Genomic DNA, 21,271 nt, shown 5'->3' on the forward strand with positions numbered 1-21,271 from the left:
TTTGGCAAAAAGTCAAAAACTATTCTGCGCATTTGTCGATTTGCAAAAAGCGTATGATAAAGTAGATAGAATGAAATTGTGGGGCGTGTTGGAAAAGTATGGAGTAAACAAAAAACTTATACGTGCAGTATACAATCTCATTTTGGAAATAGGTGCATAAAAATCATTTCACGGTTTAAAGAAATGAGAAACAATCTCATTTCTTTAAATCGTGAAATGATTTTTATGCACCTATTTCACAATAAGGAAGTTCGTTGGTTTGGTTTTATTGGTAAATAGAATATTAAACTAAACCATAATTTTTAATTTTTTTACATTTAGGTATCGTATTAGCAGCGCTATGATTTTTTAAAGTGTTTCTGAACTCTCTTATCATCGGTTGATTATTATGAACTAGCGACGTCGTTCGAAGTAGTTCGTTGTTATTGAAATATTTTTTCATACAGTTTCAAGAAACTTTGCCTAATAATTTAATGCTCAAATTTTTACCGCGAGTAAGAAATAATTTTTTGTAACCAATTTCCCACAGGGCTGAAGTTCCTCGTTGTTCTTTTTAGTGTACTTTTTTTACACAGTACTATGTGGAACTTATCTAACAAAAACTACAAAAAAATCTACAAAAACTAACCTAAATAACTAACCGATTCGTCTCTTCCAAAAGACTAGATTCATGTTTTTTAAAACATTCAAATTGGTATGTGAAATTTTATTTCAATAGATTAAAGCGTACCGAACGATTTGATAATCAGACCGGTCTAATGATGATTAAATGGTTACAGCGGTATGGTACAGTACAGCAACAGTTCCCCAGAAGAAGCGGTACCTGATGACGTCATTATCCTTCAGGGGGGAAACCAGAGTCCACTGGAACTCGACTCCGTCCAGAGTGGTAAACTCATTTCCTGGAAACAAAACAATGTATTTATATTTATTTCATTATAAGGTAATAATTCACCAAAAAGTAAATCGTGTCGGTGGTTGAATATTTAGCGAAACAATCGGCCCTTCATTGTTTATAATCACGATGAACTGCGGAGCAGCTCGACAGCCGCCACAAAAAATAAAAATATGGCGACCGAGGCACTCCATACGCAACCGTTCACCGGCGAAGACGAGCGCGTACTGCATACAAAATTAGAAATCAAAAAGACAGAATGCGCTATGTAACTGCTAGTCACAAGGGGACATTTGCCGGGTTTAGTTTTCAAAAAATAAATGCGTATTTTCATTCTTTCAAACGCAATAAAAACAAGTTCATTCCGAGAAATATTTGCTTATTTTAGGCTTATAAAACGCTTCACCGGATAGAAATAAAGGACGAGTTATACTTGCGACGGAAACGGCAGTGACCTTACTGATTTTGTAATAATAATGATATTGCGAAAGCAATTTAACCAGTCTCTGGTGATCGTAAATTTCTGAATATTACAATGAACGTCCACTTGTAATATTTACTAACAAACTCGACGGTTTTTTTAAAAGTTGAAAGTGAAATAATTGTTGCCGATAAAAATGGGTTGATTCATCTTAATTTTTGAAAGCAACTCATTTTGTCCATTTCGATAAAACAATAACTCAAAACATGAAGGAGCCGTTGCGCCGGCAATATCTGTCGAGTAACATTTAAACAATTATTCGGGAGATTAATAAAACAATGTGCCTTTCCATGATTTGATGTATTTTTTTATTGAAAAAATATTTGATTATCTTATGTCGGAACAAAATAGGGTAGTCTTAATTAGAAATTAAAAATAATTTTAAAAAAGAAAGTTAACTCAACGGATGAGTCATCAATATCGAGTCAGATATTTGCGGCGCAACGGCGATATAGAACGGTGCTCGTACCTTGGTCATCGTAGGCTCGGATCTCGAAGGCTTCCGGAGCCTCCTCCACGTACAACTCCCTCGTAGTGGTCACCAACTCCAGCGACACTATACTGTCCACGATCACGTCGCACCGCAACACCTGCAATGAAAGCTCGCATATCGGTCTCACGTAACTCGGCCACATCGCTCCGCCGATATATTCGTATTTGTTAATGCCCGAAGCGCAGAGCACTGACACGCGCAGCGGGAATGTTTCGGAATCCCCATGAATTGACTTCGTAAATAGCGGACACGTCGGATGGAGATACCCGACGCACCATTCGCCCCAGTTAAAACCGCACATTTACAGCATGGCCTAGATACTACGATGAAAAGGAGAAAGTTTACGTCGAGTGCTGTCAGCGGGCGCTACTCGGGGGCGATTTGGAAACGCTGCTAAATCGAAGTGCCGATTAAAAAAGAGCAGGTGCTCACCTGCTCGGTGCGGACGTCCTCGGCCAGGATGATGGCGGAGTTGCGGTGAGGGACGTGCGTGGCACTCCACACCAGCGCCGAGTGAGAGCACTCTCCGCCCAGCGCGCGCACGCTCACCACGTCGTCGCGGGAGGAGCTCCTGCCGGACACAATGTCGCTGATCAATCATCCGCCACTCGACTCCCGTTAGTTGAGAAACAAATAGTAGTACGATTGCCTCATCTTTTGATGATTTGCTGTAATTTTTCCCACACGGCATTGGTCTTGGGCTTATTGGATTCTCTATGATTTTCTTATTATGGGCATCGTAAGGCAAGCTTTGTTAATTTGAGAAATATAAGAGCTTCTGCTTAACACAATGGTCTGTTTAGAGTCGACGAGTTGATGAATTATATCTGTCTTCTTTTCACACATTACCGTAATATGATGAGTGAGAAGACGGGTGGTATTTTCAGAATAAAAGTTATGTAAGTTTCCTCACTAGGGAAACCAGTTCCAAGGAGGACTTTACAATGTTAAAATTTATTTATTTTGACATATATTTCACATGTCCTTTGAATATTATTTTTATTTTTTCTATCCTAATTTTCTTCAGCCAGATTTTGATTTACACTATACTTGGATAATTTAAATACATAAATAGCGCATGGATAGTAAGAAACGTAGGTATTTCCATTTTTTTTTATTGGACGATTTTTTTACTTTTTTTATAATTGGCAATTAATCCTATGTAAAGGATGATTTATGCCATCCGCATAAACGATTTTATGTAGACTGGGATTTTTAATGTACAATTGACATTATGTACAAAAAGATAAAGAAATAAATAAAAAATTAAATAGCAGCCTCCTAAAAGTACACACACAGTATGTGATGGATCACTTCGGGGGTAAGTGAGGATAGGAGAGAAGCGACATTCATAGGAAAATTTATGTTTATTTGACAATGAAGTTTAGAGTTTAAAAAAGAAATCTATAAAATTACAAGTCCTTAGCTACTGAGCGCATGGCGGTTGGAATTCTAGAGCCCATTTACAAAATTCAGGTATTTGATAGTTGATAATATTTATCTATCGAAGATAGATTACCTATCGTCTTGCAGATGGACAAAGCGCATGGATGAGTGGAATAATAGTACTTAAAATTACATCAATAAATTTACAAAAATAAACACTAAGTAGAATAGAGAATTTGTCAAATGTTCATGCTGAAAAGTGCACAACAAAAAACTTAACAAATAAAGCATCGTTTTAATACTACAATTAGCAAAATAAATCAAAATATTCGAAGGGTAGCTTTCGTGAATTGTGGGTAGTTACTGCTGCACATGTGGCTAGCAGGCTGCTCGCTAATTCCTGGAAGATGGTAGATGCTCATGTGTAGTTACCGAAGGGAGGGATGATGCCTATTGTTCCAATGACTTGGTTTACATTTTGGTCTATAAAATACATGTTCACCGAATTTAGTGCGCTGGTTGCGTAGAGATGTCATATCTTTTTTAATCTAAACATAAGACGTCTATCAGCTAGTTCATCTGGAATTCGTAGGTTCCTTAGATATTCCGGAACAGAGTTGTGTAGTGACTTATTCATAAACCAACAGATTTTGTATTCCACCCTCTGTGGAAAACGTAGCCAGTGTAATTCCCGCAGTAGTGGAGTGATTTGACTGAACTTAGAGATTCTAAAAATAGGTCTCGCTGCGGCATTCAATACAGACTGTAGGCGAGTCAATTTATTCATCGGTAGACCTGCGTAGATACCATTACAATAATCGACTCTAGACACTACAGATGCTTTGATTGATTGATTGACGGGCGGCATCAACTGGCAAATTTTTGCGTATTCATTTAATTATATATACTTTTTTACGGTTTTCGAGTAACAGGCGCACTGTTGTTTGAAAGTTTCCATTGTTCACTAATTGTCATACATTTTGGTAAGAATATATATTTCAGTTCTACTCTCGTCTCTTTTTAGATTATCTTTATTATGTGCAGTTCTGTATAATAAATGTAAATGTACACTGTATGGTCAACTATAGCTGTATTATATATTATAATGTGCAACTGTGTGACCAATATTCAAAAGTAGATATATTTTTAATAATATGTATTACATTTACATTTCTAGTAATATTATAAGTATTGTATGATTAGTTATTTTATGTTATGTATAATTTTTATGTGACAACATTTACAATAACAATATTATGTGGAAGCCTCTAATTGGACTTTATGATATGTATTTATAGTATAATTGTACCTTGTAAATTTATAAATGTCTGTTGGCTTTCCAATGAAATAAAATAAAATATAATTCCTCTGTACGTGTGATGTCGCCGTACTCCTCCTAAATGGCTTATCCGATTTACGTGCGGTTTTCAGAGAAATATAGATCTTTGCGCTGTGCGTGTTCGTAGATATTAAAATCTTCAATTGAATATGTAAAAAAGAAGTTAGGAGCATAAATGTTTTATTTATCGATCTACCAGTGTTGCATTCGAGAAGAATGCATTTGCAAATAAATGGAAAGATGTTGTTTTTTGTGTATAAAAAAAGGTTGTTTTTAAATGTTTACAGATAACATTTGTTTTTGGTGGATCTCAATCAGATTCATTCCTTAAATTCCTTATAATTTCTATCCATTTAATTATTTTTATTGGATTTTTGGTAATACTAAAATAATATTAAATTCAACGCATTTTTAAAAGTCGTATTCCAGCATAAGTACACCCCTTTGTTAGTGAGAAGACCGGAGCTTGATGTTTGCAAAAAGAATGCCATATTTGAAAAAATATTTATTTTATGTTTTTGAATTCAACCATAAACAAGTACCTACTTAAAGTCAATATTGTTTTAATATTGACAATTTTTAGTTTTGTAATTTAATCACAAACAAGGATCTAGGTACCTAATTATCAAAGAAAAGTATTTTTCCAAGGCAAGCCGACGTTCGGGCAGGACAAAGTCTGTCTGGTCAGCTAGTATTACATAAAAGGAGTGAGTGAGAAGACAAAAGTTGATTAGCAAACGTATACATTCCTCGCACTCGTTGCGATTGTGGGGCGCAGGATGCGGGATGGGGCTGGTTTACAAGCCGACGTTAGTAGATCGCAATATTTTTAGATTTCTATAATCTACTATGATCTAAATCGAAGATAGATACTAAAACTTCAATTTGGAAATAAATCAGTATTTTTTTACAAAATATTCTAATAATCATCCAATTACTACTATGTGCTTATGTAATTTTAAACGATGTTAAAAACCAATATAACATTCGGAAGCAGAATATCGTGCATTTGAAATTTCATGACAAAATAACTAAAATGGGATACAGTAAAACTCCATTTCTCCTAACTCGAGCCGTCCGAATCGCCAAATATCCGGATCGTTATCAGGAAATAAAAAATAAAGGAGAACCTTTCGATTTTAATTTTATAGCGCAATTAACTTTGCTGGACATGTTTAAAGGTAAGTTTTGAGTGTGATACTGATTCGCTGTATTATTTCAAAAATAAAAAAATCTGGCACTCATTTATTCGGATAGTTGGAGTTTTACTGTACTTTAGAAGACAGAGCGATTTTGGTAAAAGTAGTTTTTACTTCATTTTCTGCCGGTTTTTGTCCTCTGCGTTAATCGGTTACATTGCAGCGAAGCCAGCGTGAAAGGTGTTAATGTATATGATTTAAATTGATGTTCATAAGAATCGATTTAACTCTGAACTTTCTAGCGACAGGGACATAAAAATTAATCATTGTGTGATAGGGAATTGTATATACCCCTATGCTGCAAAAGCAATTGAAAATTAACACGACTTTCGGTCGAAGAGGATTGGTCTACTTCACCATTCGAGTGTATAACCTACTTCTGTTGTCCGTGAGGGCAATTAGTATAAGAAATAGATAATGGAGGCGCGGTGCGCAGTGAGCACGGAATGACGAGTGTATCGGGCCAAATAGGTAGGAAGATGTTTTTATTTGTAGGGTTTTTATTTGTGAGTTTTATCTGTTTATATTATGTTTTATATGCATTTGATATTATGATTTAATTGCGTTTAATAAGGCATGTTCTCGGCAAGGAACATCCCAGTGAGGGAACATTATCTTTAATGTAAAAAAAGGCATACATACATTGTAAAAGAACAAATAAAATAAAATAAAAATATGCTAATAATGTCGTGAAGAATCGAGGACGCGAAGCGACTGTGACTTTATACCCACAATCAGATAATTCACAATCGTTAAAAAATATTACAGTGGGAAATTGTGATAGTTCAATAATTTGGTGAAACCCTTATGACGGCGTGAGTTATGCAAAAAATTGTTCAAAAGTGACACTAAGTGTCTAAATCAGTTTGAATACTAAGTTTGTTCGAGCTGATTTTTATTTCCGGCAAATGTGAATGAGGTTATGAGAAGATTTACCATTTGTAACAACCACCATCGGTAACTTCGAGGGTGAAATTCACTTGAACCGAACTTATTAAAGGAATTAGCACTCGAGGGACATTTAATTTAGCAGATAAACTCCCCTGTGTAAATACTGTCAGTAATATTAGCAAACAAACTTTAAACCGCGCCATAACTGTATGGCAAGGCGCGGAAAAGAAACCGCTGAAATCTGAAAAGTCAGGTTACGACTACAGACTCCGAAATGTCAAGTGACAAAATAGGTTAAAAAGCGTAACACAATATTTTTATTCGTGTAAAAATGGATCTTATGAAAGTTTATTTAAAGGACTATTGTTGTCAAAAAAAATATTTTTTGTATCTAGTACTTTAAAAAATATATTCACCTTAGAGTACCTACCTACTGCACAAAAAATGCTTCCCATCAATCTCGATTTATTTTATGAAAGATATTCGGACAACAAGTTTAGTAATGAATGTTGGTAGGTAGTGTAATAAAGTATATATACATTTTTTTTTATTCCGATCTTTTTTTCAGATACATTTCCAAATTTTTTGCCAATCAATCAATAAAAGGCTGGCATTTGGGTCACGGGGCTAATAACCTGGCATTGCTGATTGTGACATAAAAATACCAAATCATCTTAGTTTCATTACGTAAAATAATTATTTTGCTTAAAAGCTAAAAGAATTGTTTTGCCAAAAATTAGACACAAACCACCTACCTACCTCAGTAAAAAAAAAGTTATGCTAGCTTAAATTCATCTACATGACAAATCGACAAATGCCCGCCTTTGTTATTACAATAGGTACACATTTATAATTGGAAGTTTCATTGTTCAGTAGAAGAAGTTGAAGAATAGATTGAGTTAGTGAATTTACATAATATAAAGGTTAATATAACACATTGTATTACCGCTACAAAGCGCAAAGAGTGTAAAATTCTAGCAATGAAAAACATTTTTTTTTTAATTCAGCAAAAATAAAATTATTCGATAATATCACTTTATGACATTTGCAGTGAGATGCATTATGTAATTTTATTAATGTTATTCGGTATATTTCTAAAACACAAGCATGTCTTAGATCACAGAATTAAGAATAATCCAGAAACCGCATACGCACATCATACAGAAGGCGATTCAACTACTCATAAATGAGTAGGTTTACGTTTTGACCCATTAGTTTCTTTGTAGACGTCGCTCAATACCTACGCAACTCCTGATTCGAATTTAACCATGCCGAGTTGTGTCCTTGCTAGGATCTTAAAGAAACCGGATGCAATCACATTTCATGTGTAATTACCAAATGAATGTGTTTGTCACAAATGCATTACATAAAAATTTAATCATTTTTCCATATGTCATATGTCGAAGAAACAAAATAGAAATTTCGTTAGTGTTGCCAAAGTAGTAAAAAATTTACCCTACTTTGCTCATATAATAAGAGAACTAATGTAAATTGAACCTCGGATTAAACAACACCGTGGTGGACATTTGGCCGACATTATCTTTAAAACATAAAATATTATGTGACATGATATGAGAATATCCGTTTTATATAAAATAGAATTTGTTTGATATTTTAAGTTCAAAGTTCATTAATTCAATTACTCTTATTAAATGACCCTTTACTTATCTACTCTGTTGTGTCAATCTATGTTTCCGAGTGCACAATAAAATTTTAGAAAAATTAACAAATTGTTTTTTTTTTATCTTACATTTGTGTTACCCACGAAAAGGCCATGTCTTTGTGAGATATTTTGTTTACTATTTTTACTGTTAATATGTATTTCATTGCTATTTAGTTAACCTTTGTTTTTTGAATACTCTGTTTTTAAGGTTTTACCTCTTATGTACGAGTATATTGTAAAAAAAAAACAAAAAATATTAAAATGAAAAAAAATATCCTGTACTTATTTACTCTGTTGTGTCAATCAGTGTATCCGCGTGTACAATAAAATTTTAGAGAAATGAAATAATTGCTTTTTTTATATATTTATTACATTTGTGTTATCGTCATATTTTTTGCGACCTGGCAACATTACGCGGCGACTTCAAGCATGCGCGCGGAAAAGTAGGGGGATTTTTGGACACAGTCCGATGTATTCAAACATGATTCTACGCTCTTTCTGGACTATTCTTAATTCTATGCGTTTAAGCTTGGAAAACATTCGGTGAACTGTCAGAAAAGGTGGCAATCATCTTTCGAGTTTTTTTTTACAAGGTTCTTTTTTTTAAGATGGGTTACCATGTTTTGTTTGTCAGCACGCTAAATGATACTTCCTCCACCGTGACCTTGATGGTGACTTCAGAGACATCTTTGAAAACACAGCCAAACTAGAATGACCATAAAATGGTATCATTTTTGGGTTAATTCTGAATGCTTATAATTTTTGCCGCTAGATCGCCAAATTTAAAGTAGTCGAAGTATGTGAGTCTCTCCTTTAAGTACAAAAAACAATATGTTTTTGAAAACTAATTGTGTGTTTTTGTTTATTTTAAAACAAAAAATTCTTCTTTTATTATATGTTTCAAAGTAAAAAAAATTAACGTAGTGGCGTACAAAATTAGAAATAAATATTATAATTATTATTATATGGTGGGACATTTGGCACCCTAGTTTCATTTTTAATTGAGTTTAATGAATGAACTCTGTGCGATTTTAATTAAACTAATCTATATTTGTTTCATTTGTAACACACAGGAGTAGTGAATTTCTGACAACAGAGGAACGGATTCTTAAACGTCAGAGACTCGGGTTTCAACTTTTTTTTTATCCCAATTCTTTTCGAGATGAACGAACTAACCACAGAATCGTACTTGTACTCTTAATCTGTGCACAGAATAATATTAGGTGGGACTAACAGTAAAATAATTATAGAAAGTAGACAAAGGTTTATTTCTACAAAGGAGAACACATCAAGATCCGAAGAAAGGAAAAAATATATATCAGTCTCGGAAACAATAATTTAAACGTTTTTTTATAAACTTTATCATTTCAACAATTGTTTGAAAATCAAATAAATAAAAGAAAGGAGGGAACATGGTGAAATTGTAAAACTGTGTTACCAACAATTTTGTTAAAAAAAAAAAAACAAAAATATTAATAATAAAATAAAAATTACACATTTCTGTACTGACCACCTTTATTTGATATAACTAGGGTATTTTATTACGAAAATGGCGCTATATAAGTTATCCACAATAAATAAATAAATATATATTCAAATCTTATCGTCATTTCATTTAAAATCAGGATCTAAAAACTCAACACCCGAAAATGTATCTTCTACGAATTCAGATTCATCTTTCATATCGTAGGTGCATAGAATTAGAATAGGTCGCTCTCACTGGTTTTTGTTTTCTGGGCACTGCTGTTTTAGGCGGTTATGTCATTAAATGCATTTTCAGTGAGTTCCTTGATATTATTTCCAATTCTTTTGTTTCTTTGAGCAACTCTTCGTTTTTGCTAAAGGTCATATATTGTTAATTTTAGGCCACAGTGATAAGGTGAAAGCCTTAGGTACCATGTTTTCCTAGTAGTTTATATGTGTGATGTGGGCTCTGACTTGTCTCCATTTTCATGTATCAAAGGGGATTTTATTTTGTAGCATCCAATGTATTATTCTATGATCCAATGTTCGACGTCGTATTTTTTTAGTTAGAAAAATTATAGCATCTATAAAGCATCTCAAAATCAAATAAAGCATCTGGTCTAGATCGAATTGATCCTGTGCTTGTAAAAAGGTGCTGGTATTTAGCTCCATTTGACCTCCTCAACATGTTTAATATGCCTTTTTGGAGGAGTCTTCCTAGACTGCTGGAAAACGGGATTCATGTAAATTATTTCTAAACCCTGCGATCGGCCAAGTACTGATCCTACAGCGTGTAAACCTATCACTCTTCTGCCTATCCTGGAAAAAATACTGGAACGATTTATATGTAACAGACTCGAGTCTCACTTAAATGTAACTCAACCGATAAATGCTAAGCAATTTGGGTTTAGATCCAATATTTCTACCGAAGATGCCATCATCTTGAAGCAATTTTGCTAACACACAAATAAAAAATATATCCCTATTAAATTGTTGGATATCTCAGATGCCTTCGATCACGCTTGGTGGGCAATGATTCTATCCAAGCGACTTTGACAAATACCTGAAAACTTATTTAAAATTATAATAAGTCATTTTTCAAATAAAAACGTTGTGTATCCCAGCGGAAGTACACTCTCATCACGTGAGATTACATATGGCGGTCCACGAGGCTCTATTTTGGGACCACTTTTGCGGAATATATTTGTTTGATGATTTTCCGGAGCTTCCCTTTCCTTCATCATCTATGATCCAGGCTTTTGCCGATGATGATCCCTACCCAGCAGTTTCCCTTGTCCGCATCCGGTGCGTATCGTTTCGTTGGTCAAATATGTTTTTTATCTAAATTTTAAAAAATAAAATTATTAGGTTTTTTTTAAAACTTTTATCATGAGGAATGCTCCTCTGAAGTACCTCTGTGAATGAACCTCTTTATCAATCTATATGTATGCGCATTGGACACTGCTGCAATGGTTCTCACTAGTTCAGAATCCATGTCCGGGATTCTGCCGTGTGCAAAAGTCGACATAAGGAGGAAGATATAAGATTCCCAATAAACAGTCGCTATCCTTATCCCTATCAGACCTCTCCAATATTAACATTCTACTCCATGCCAATATTCTAAATCTACTAGACCCACCCAATAAATCTGTTTTTATATTTTTTATAAATATCTTATAACTAATATTTTTTTTTTTTTTTCAAAAAGAAATATTTGCGTTCTTGTGATTTACCCAAATATTTAATTTTGAGGGCCATTTTCAACGAGTTGTAAATAACTCAGTATTAGAAAATGGGAATTAAGTTGGGGTAGAGTAGGATTCGAACCACGGACCTTTGGTCCGTGAGTCCGAGACACTAGCCACAGGACCACAACCCGATCTAAGGAAGGAATGGAAGTAAGTTGTAAATATGCTGCAGATGGTGAATTATTAAAAACTGGCATATCTTACTAACAAGTAAGTTTATATTATAACTTAACATGGTTGTAAAATACGGAAAAAAAAACAAAACACAGCACTGACTTAAGTAACATTGTACCTGTAAATAATTAATAAATAATAATTATATAAGTTAATGAGGCAAATATTAAAAACTATAGATCTGTATTAGTGTTATATATCATCCCGAAAATGTTTGAATCTATTATTACAAAAAAAAACAACAATTCTTTTAGAAAATGTATTAATTGATCAACAATATGGATTTCAGGCTGTTATATCCGATACATCCAATCTGCTTTCTTTTACTACCGCTTTCACTCAGGTCATGTTCTCTTAGACTTTTCTAAAACTTTGGATAAAGTCAATCGCACAATTCTTCTGGCTTAATTACAAGCTATATGTGTAATCATAATCATTCTTCCGGGTTTTCAAATAGCTTATTCAAATTATCAATATTTTTATTCTCTTTTTTTTCACCATTCTTGGTTTTTAGTTTCTGTATCTTTCTATTTTTTTCTTTTTAATAATCATCTATTCGTGTCCGGAAAAATGAAAATAGGTAGGAATGGCACCTGGAGCTTAAGACGGATGATATTGTAAAAAAAAAATCTAGACAGGCTGTGGTCGGAGTAACTACCAATTCTATGCTCTATACACCACTGGGTGGGATACTTTTTTTAAGTTTCTTCTGTATTAAAAAAAATAGTGACTGACATTTCACATTTGACTGTGCAATTTTCAATTATTTAGAGTATATAAAAATAAATAAGAAGTCGGCCTCGTGGTGTAATGGTCAGCGCGTTTGCCTACCATTCAAGAGGTCTCGGGTTTGAGTCCCGACATGGTGGTTGATATGAAATATTTTATTTAAAAGGGTGTTTTCACACTAGGATACTTCATAGTCCCTAGACTGGCACCTGAAACGTAAGTCTGATCATCTTACCTTCATGTAATAAAAATGATCAAGATACGCTGCGATTTGTATACCAATGCAGTGCCCTATGCACCATTAGGTGCAGAAAGGGAATGACGATGATTATGTTGTTTAGGCAAGTACAAAATTAGATACGTTTATGATATTTAAATAAAATGATTACTTTTATATAAAAAACAGTTCAAACATCTTGCATGAATATATTTTTTTATGTTCGGATAAGATTTTTTTTAGAAAATTAGGAAAAAATTATCGGCATCAGAAAAACTAACTTGCTGCATTATTTTGTTTACTGATGTTCGTCACCGCACCCAAATGCTCAATTTAATCTAAATATCTATTCAAATAAATACCAACAAGAAACTTAGCCTCGTACCTTACGGAAAACACAACCATCACCATCGGATTCTAAATTGGGGCCACAGGAGGCAATAAAACTCTCCACAGTAGATTATGCCGCAATCTGGCAGTAGACTACATTTTTTTGTATAATTTCTTTTCTATTATTATATTGTACAAATTACTTTTTTTTTGTACTCCCAGGGGTTACAACAAACTCATGTTGGGACAGAAAAATAGTTACATAAAGGTACAGTAATGAGTAATAATATGTAGGATAAAACTGAAATAATACAGCATGTTGTATATAATTCAATGAAATGAAAACATTACGTGTAATAAACATTTACATATAGTAAGAATATATCTGAGGTAAGACAGAAACTGGCCTTCCACGCACCTCCTCGAGTAGTAGTTTTTAAAATTCATATTGACATTTTTAAATCTTCTATAGGACTCTGACAGCCTGTTGTACTCGCTACAAGTAAGGTACAGCAGAGACCTTAGACCATACCTTGTCATGCGTGACCTTAGACCATACCTTGTCACGATTGCAGGTATAGCCAATATTAGGAGTTTTTATTTACAATTTGAGCAATGTTTTTGCGAGTATGTCGGTAAGTTTGTAAATGTCTTTGACATGCGTTTCCATCGGTACACCATATACGATTCTTATAGATCTATTTTGTATAACTTATATTTCTGATACACACTTTTTTGTGGCAAATCCCCTGACCCAAGACAAGTAGGTATACCAAATGAGAGTGTATCTTTAAACAGTAAACTGCACAGTGTAGTAAAATTGGAATCGTTGCATTATATTTATCACAAAAAGTGTATATATGTGTCAAATAACTCCACAAAACTATCAGATATCAAGCAATCTTATTTTTTATATTAAAATTAAAGATTGGCGAAAAACTGGGTAGTGCCGGTGAATTATATACTTTACCCTTATTTACTTATTTAGTTTGTTAATTTTTGTATCTTATACGGCAATTTCTCTCTTATACAGGAAACTCCACTTTATTTTATTTTTCTATTACTGTATACACTGTATGATATGATATATTACCAAACTAACGTATATAATACCTACTATTTATTATTAGTTATTTATAATTAGCTATTGTAGTTCTTGAATTTTTGTTGTTTTTGTACCTACTCATGTTTGATATTATTTATAAGTATATAATGTAAAAGCCTCGTGGGTGAAAACATTCATTTAAAATCCACAGTGCTACTGACTTTTTGTTAGTTCTGCTATCACGGGGAAGTTCGGTGATTATAATTTTTTTTTTTTTTTCAATTTATCAAATTGTTATCAAAAATCAAACTAAGCCAAAACAATAATGTTTTATTGCTACATTTTTTTAAGTTTCGTAATTTTTAAATTACTCCGCCCGTGACGTCACTATTTGACATCGGTGAGTTGTCCCGACATTTAAGAAGAGAACCTCGTATGTATTACGTTAAATTTCCCGGAAAACGGAAATATAAGAAAATAAATTATTGATCGGCTATTCTGAACAGCTGTTCACTAAAACTTGTGACATTTTAAAGTAGGTAAGTATTTCATTTGAATTAATACGTGTTTTCATTAATTTTTTCATACTTTTTTGAGAAACTTCAGTGTACAGTAAAATTCTCTCGTTTTTACTGCGTATAAAACATTTTTATATTTAATTTCCCGTAGCACTAACCTTCCTCATTATTTAACCAGTACTACCACACGAAGCAGATGCACGATCGACGAGCCTATAAGTTTAGTAGTAGTGTAGGTACCTGTTATAATTTTATCCCACTTATCTGTATTGTGCCTTGTGCCGCAGTATTTCCGACTACCTACCTATGTGTATGGGTACCTATATATAGCTACCTTTTTGTGGCTGTAAAAATAGCGCTTACAACGCAAGACAACATTTATCACCAATGTCCGTTTTAAAATATTATTGCGATGGGATTAAAGGGAGAGAGAAGCTTATTAAACATAACATAAATTATCGTTGCATTACTATGGACTGCTAAAAATATTGACATTTTCCATTAGGTATTTTAAACTGCCGCATATACCGACGCTGCGCGACTACCGGAAGCTGGCGATAGATGGTGGTGTCTGAATCGGGTAGATTAGAAATTATAAAGTGCGTGTTATCGAACAATATACTTCTAATATTATGATTATGGACGAAAGTACGAAAGGTACATAATTATTTGTCATGGAGGGCCGAGGGGTCAGGTTCAAGCGGCGCATGCGCATATTGCGCATGAATGATAGGCGCGAGGTCACATTGCGCACACTGTTGCCAGTTGTTGGCGGGTGAGACAAGATATCTGTAGTCTGTGGGTGAGACTGACGCATATTCGTTAGGTGGATGTGAGGTTTCAATGTGGTCGTGGGTAGCATCTGTTTGTGGGCGGTCTCGCGACGCCACGCAAGCGGTTGGACGATTCTACATCTTTATATCCGAAAGCATTTGGATTATTTATCTTACTATGGAAACAAATATCTGTATTGAGAATGTGGGAAAAGTGGCAGATAACTTGGTATTTAAACGTTTTAATTATGTGCTCCAGAACTGTGAAGAGGTCACTTATAATTCTAATGACAATCCTGTTAATGTCTACCCGTCTTCCGAGAATGTCTGTTTTCATTGTTTCGGTATTTGCTCATTTAGCAAGAATCGCTCTGGTTGTTAAAATACCTACCTATCCATCTATTATACTTTAATGCTTATTCACTAAAAGTAGTGATTGCATTATAAGTACCTTCAGAACGTTTAATTTAGTTTAGAGTGTCGTAATTGACTGAAAATGATAATCGGTATCACCGACTGTTCATAATATTATTATGATAATCAGCCCACATAGGCTTCCCCTGTATCCTCCACTCCTCCCGGTTCTGCGCCGTCCTCGTTCACTGCCTGGCTGTCTTCCGGCAAACCTTCGAATATCCTTGGTACCTCGTATCCCTCGGTCCACACCCGAGAACACGCTATCGTCGGATATTCGAGCGATATAGCCTGCCCACTTCCACTTCAACCGATCGATCGTTTCAACCACATGGCTCGACCGCTTGACTTGCAATCATTGACGGATGCAATCATTTTTACCTCCCGAGCATAACGCGTTCCATACATCCCTGTGCAACTTGCAACTTATGAGAAGACAGAGTTTGGTCAGAGCCATAGTATCTGGGCCGTATATTAAGACGGGTAGGATACACTGGTTATAATCCCGAAGAAACGCCGACTGTTAGATGCTAGAAAATTCCGCACTTCGCATTAATCACATAACGACTTTTGCTATATTTTTAAAATTCTTTTTATTAAAAATAAATATTTGCGTTCTTATAATTTACCCAAATATTTCAATTTTGGTGGGCATTTTCAACGAGTTGTAAATAACTTACTGTTAGAAAATGGAAATTTAGTTGGGGTAGAGTGGGCTTTAAACCTCGGACCTCTGGCCCGCGAGTCCGCAACACTAGTCACGGGACCACAACCCGATTCACCCCTTTGCGACCTTTTTTGGCATTTAATAAATTTTGTACTTAAATCTTGTGATGGACATTTTCACCAAAGAAGTTCAGTGTTACGGGAAATTGGACATTAGAGAATTTAATTGCACAGTGAAGTTTCTCGGTCGATGCCCTTGACGGAATCGTCAATTATTATGATTGCGTCATTGGTATACTCTAGATCGCAAAGTTTTTGAAGGCTTATAAAAAGAAAAGGTGCACGGACACAGCCTTGTCAAATTCTAGCGGTGACAACGAATCAATCGGGAACATCATTAGTTCCGACTCGGCATTCGTTATTCTGTGGGTCTGTGAGGACTATCAATCGTGATCCACAAATCACATGGCTAAGGTTCTGTTTAGTTCTTTGTTCTCCTCGCGTATCTTGTGGCTTGTGGCTATGATCCGCAAATAATGATCTACCAGGTAGAAATTTAGGAAACCCGCCTGGTTCTGTCTTAGTACTCGCATTGTGGGGGCTTAAACTCTTTGCAGTATTATGTACGGAAGTACCTTCCCGGTACACTAAGTAGCGTAATGCTATGTAATAACTATTACAGTTCAATGGATTTTTTTTTCAAAGTAATAACCCGTTAAACCTCTATTTAGAGACTTGCCAGCGATGGGAAGGGGGGGCTATGAAAGGTTACAAATCCACCACATAGCCAGACAAATAGAGAAAAAAATCTTCCTTGGATTTTTCCTTACAACTGGCGGGAATCGAACTCGACACCAGTTTCAAAGTTGGCCGTCTAACCAACTGCGTCACAGTGCCTGTCGTTCCCTATTCAGTGCGATGAAATTCCCGTTAACCCAGTCTCTTGGACACCTCTCTAGTTCAAATTCCTAGTCATTAGTAAACGGAAAACGCCAAAAAAAATGCTAGTGATTTAGGGGGGTTTAAAGACTTTCTGAAGTTTGATATCGCAAATACTAAAATAGACATAGATATCCGGACTTAATCTCAACTGCTCGTATTTGAATCATATTTCCGCTCTTCCTGTTGCTAATAATAACTACGCCCCAAGACCTTCGCCTGCCCTCTGGGTTTGACTACTGGACTACTCACCCCACGGACCTAGACTGCTGCGCTTTCTTTTGGTTTTAAACAGCCCTTTTGAGGACTATAGTCGATTCGGTTTTTGATAGAGCTTGGGCGAGAGTGCGCTCAGTTTGTCGGTTCCCGCTGCCTTACAACCAACGGAAGGGACATCCTGGCAATTAGAGTGTTCACACGTTCGTTGTTTTCGTTGGTTTTCGAAGTTGAAGGCCTCCCTGAACGATGTTCGTCTTCAACGTGTTTTCTGCCTTCCAAAAATGATTTGTGCCACCGAAAAATCTGTGCTCGGGATAAAGAATGTTCCCCATAGGCCTATTTTAACTTTTCAAACGTCACACTTGCCGATTCTCCAAGCTTAAAACAAAATTTAATGGCACAACGTTGCTCCGAATTCCGATGTTCCATTTTGCGTGACACACAAGCAAAACACAACTTCACTAATAGCAGCCACAAAAATCACGTGGTCAACGTAAGGAATTGAAACTCGCACTGAGCTATGGGAGGTTACTGATACACGTGCTCTATAAAGGGCAACAACGCAGTGTTGCCAGTCTCATTACTTTTCTGCCACACCTCGTATGTAAGGTTCAGATATATATAGGCGTAATATATATAACATAATAGGCGGCTTCCATGGTGTAGTTGTTGACGATTGATTGATTGATAAAAACATATTGTTGTGACATTAAAATAATAAAATAAAACACATATTTTTACTACTGTGCCCAGTAGATAAAGGATATTATTCATAAAGCCTGACACAATCCAATTGGCGGCCTCCGTGGTGTAGTGGTCAAGACGCTTGACTCACGCACGGAAGGTTCCAGGTTCGATTCCCGGTGAGAACACAAAAATTAAAATGTGATTTTTCTCAAGCCTGGGTGCTCTGTGATGTAATTTACCACTGTAATTAGGCCTCCTGGAGCTCAATCACAGATGGCTATCGACATGCTAAAAAACGTGCTAAGTATTTGAGCGATCACCACGAACAATCATGAACACGCTGAAGTTATCGCGGTCGCGTTGCAAAACGAAATTCAACTTCGGTCAGTTCAAGAGGATTGGTTGAATCTCGCACACGCCTTCTTTCAATTTTTCTCGAGTGCCGTATTGCATTTAGCCGGCGGTCGGCAAGCCAAATGTTAAGAAAAGCAGTCGCCATAGTAATTGTTTGTAACTTGAAAACGAAATAACCGTAATAAACCGGCACGAGATTACACGCGTGTTGACTTTTTTGATTTGACGTTTGACCACGGACTACGGATACGGAACTTATCTATGGCGTTTTTAACGCACGAAGTTGAATTTCGTTTTGCAACGCGACCGCGATAACTTCAGCGTGTTCATGATTGTTCGTGGTGATCGCTCAAATACTTAGCACGTTTTTTAGCATGTCGATAGCCATCTGTGATTGAGCTCCTGGCCTGTTGTGGTGAAAAAAAATAAATAATATTTTCAATACTTATTTTTACATTGCCCTCTCATGTTGGGGATTTTTCAAACTATCCGGGCATTATGAATAATGCCCTAGTAATCACTTAATTCCTCCCCCCCACCCATTTTCATGCATTGTTCCGAAAGGGGTGTCCGATAGCAGACGTAAAGGCTCCATTGGAGCTGTTTTAGTGATCACGGATATATGCGTTTGCGGCGCTCTCACCGACACACGCTTGACGCAATTTGAGTAATTTTGCATTTCTTAAGCATCACTTCGCATCTCTTTATCTTTCAAACTTCACATCAATACTTTCAGATTCTCCACCCGCCTAACCCGTCAGAAGGACTGCTCAAGTCATACTGAAGGGACTAAACGCATTTACACCGTCATAAACGGACAATTAAACTTCTTATCGGCATCCGTTACAACCGCCGAAGTCCAACGACTTTTAACAGTAATCGACTCCAATGAGAGCTCCTCCGCTCTATTCATCGCATGCGGGGTGCCAACAAGCAGCTCCGCCCCATAACTTCACCGACTCTACCGATTTACAACAGAAACGCGGGCCTTCCGGAGGCTGGGGATGCTCTCAGGACCTCCCAGACCCCGAAACACCCGGCTGACGCCTTACTACACCTGCCCAGGCCTGCCACCCCGATCCAGATCATCCCTCTTCCCACTGCCCGTCCCACCCTCGCTAATTATAATACGAGGATTCCACCCATAATCGTCACAATGAGCACCTCCACCCATGACGACATCACCGCCATTGCGCGTGAGGTCGTTTGGGACGTCACATTCAAATACGACAGAATGGGCAGTGCCACAATCATTGTAAGGCTCCATGGAGTACCGCGCTCAACTCGCAACCCTTCTCTCAGCCTCTAGGCTTCACAACCACACCTTCACCTCTGATTCAGAACTCAATATCATAATCCTTACCACTGCTACTCACTTTGTCCTATGCCCCCACCTCCAATCCCTACCAACAGCTTTCTCCCTGGCAGCCCCCAGTGAAGTCGCAGCCTCTGGTACAGGAGGACCAACCAGCGCCTTCACGCAAGGCTAGCTATGACATAATAAAATTTGTGCGCATCGTCCTCGCTGCACGCTCCAGCTACTCCAAATGCACCACCCGCGTGGAGAAAATGATGGTGCATTTGTAGTTTGTGGCCTCTCTACTAAACGCCTTGAACAGCAGTTCCCAATTTCTGTTGGCTATGGATTCCTAATTAATCTCCCCTTTTTTGGCAGAATCCCATCTCGAGAGTTAAAACTTATAATAAATTGACGAAAATGCTTTTTTTAAGACCCATGAAACCCCTCATTGTTTGCATGCTTATTCATTTTATTTATATATTTAAATGTACAATATAGCACATCTGCCAATTACAATGTACACAGATTATATGATAAGGTATCTATAAAAACATGATAAAAAAGCACAATAGATTATGAAAGTCAATATAAACAGTAGTAAACAAAGACGAATAAGTCGCTAATACATTAATAATGCAATTCGCTAGTACAATTCACTACAAACAAGTCGCTAATACAATTAATGATACATAGAGAGGAAGAGTCTAAAACTGGTAATCCCAACATGAAAAAGATCCACCTCTTTAGGTAGGCTGTTCAACAGACCAATCATTTTCCCCACAGGCATCAAAAACGGTAAATTTGTTCTGCATTCTGGGTCTGTGTTGCCTAGCTCTTAAATAGTTGCTCGGTACATATAATTTTATACCCTCCAAAATGTTGGGATTGTAAACTAACCCGTTCAGAAGTGCAAAGACTATCATCAGCAAGGCAATGCTCCTTCCGGCCCGCGAACTTGTGATACCAAGAATACCTAAAAGAAACAATGATTTGTACTGCAATGGGTAGTATCCATACTCTCATGTAGAGGTAACGAAGAAACTTCTTCTGTGTTCTCTCAACCATGAGTGAGCAAGTGGGGGCTGACCCCCCACACCACCGCACCCCTCTCCAGAATGCGACGCACTAAAGTTGTATACAAAAGTTTGATAGTATACAATTCTGCAAAGTGTTTAAAATTTTGTATTACAAATCCCAACATCTTTTTTTGCACCACAACAGGCCAGGGGGTCCAATTACAGTGGTGAATTACATCACAGAACACCCAGGCTTGAAAAAAATACATTTGATTATTGCATTTTTACCGGGAATCGAACCCGGAACCTTCAGCGTGTGAGTCAGGCGTCT

General features: G+C 36.3%; 1 protein-coding gene across 1 annotated transcript in view; it reads right to left on the minus strand.

Annotated features, from left to right (window-relative positions):
* Gp210 (nucleoporin 210) overlaps positions 1–6,949 on the minus strand; it is a 58,897-nt gene extending 51,948 nt beyond the window's left edge. The window contains exons 1-4 of the mRNA XM_088238078.1: positions 6,730–6,949; positions 2,302–2,440; positions 1,846–1,966; positions 824–902 (exon numbers count right to left, since the gene is read on the minus strand). Of these exons, the coding sequence (XP_088094204.1) occupies positions 824–902; positions 1,846–1,966; positions 2,302–2,440; positions 6,730–6,887 (497 nt within the window). The 5' untranslated portion in view covers positions 6,888–6,949. The remainder of the gene's footprint in view (positions 1–823; positions 903–1,845; positions 1,967–2,301; positions 2,441–6,729) is intronic.
* Between the last annotated feature and the right edge of the window lie 14,322 nt (positions 6,950–21,271).

This window comes from Micrasema longulum, unplaced genomic scaffold (assembly GCF_059751315.1).
Source record: "Micrasema longulum isolate JH-2025_06_02 unplaced genomic scaffold, ASM5975131v1 h1tg001827l, whole genome shotgun sequence".
NCBI classification, from domain to species: Eukaryota; Metazoa; Arthropoda; class Insecta; order Trichoptera; family Brachycentridae; genus Micrasema; species Micrasema longulum.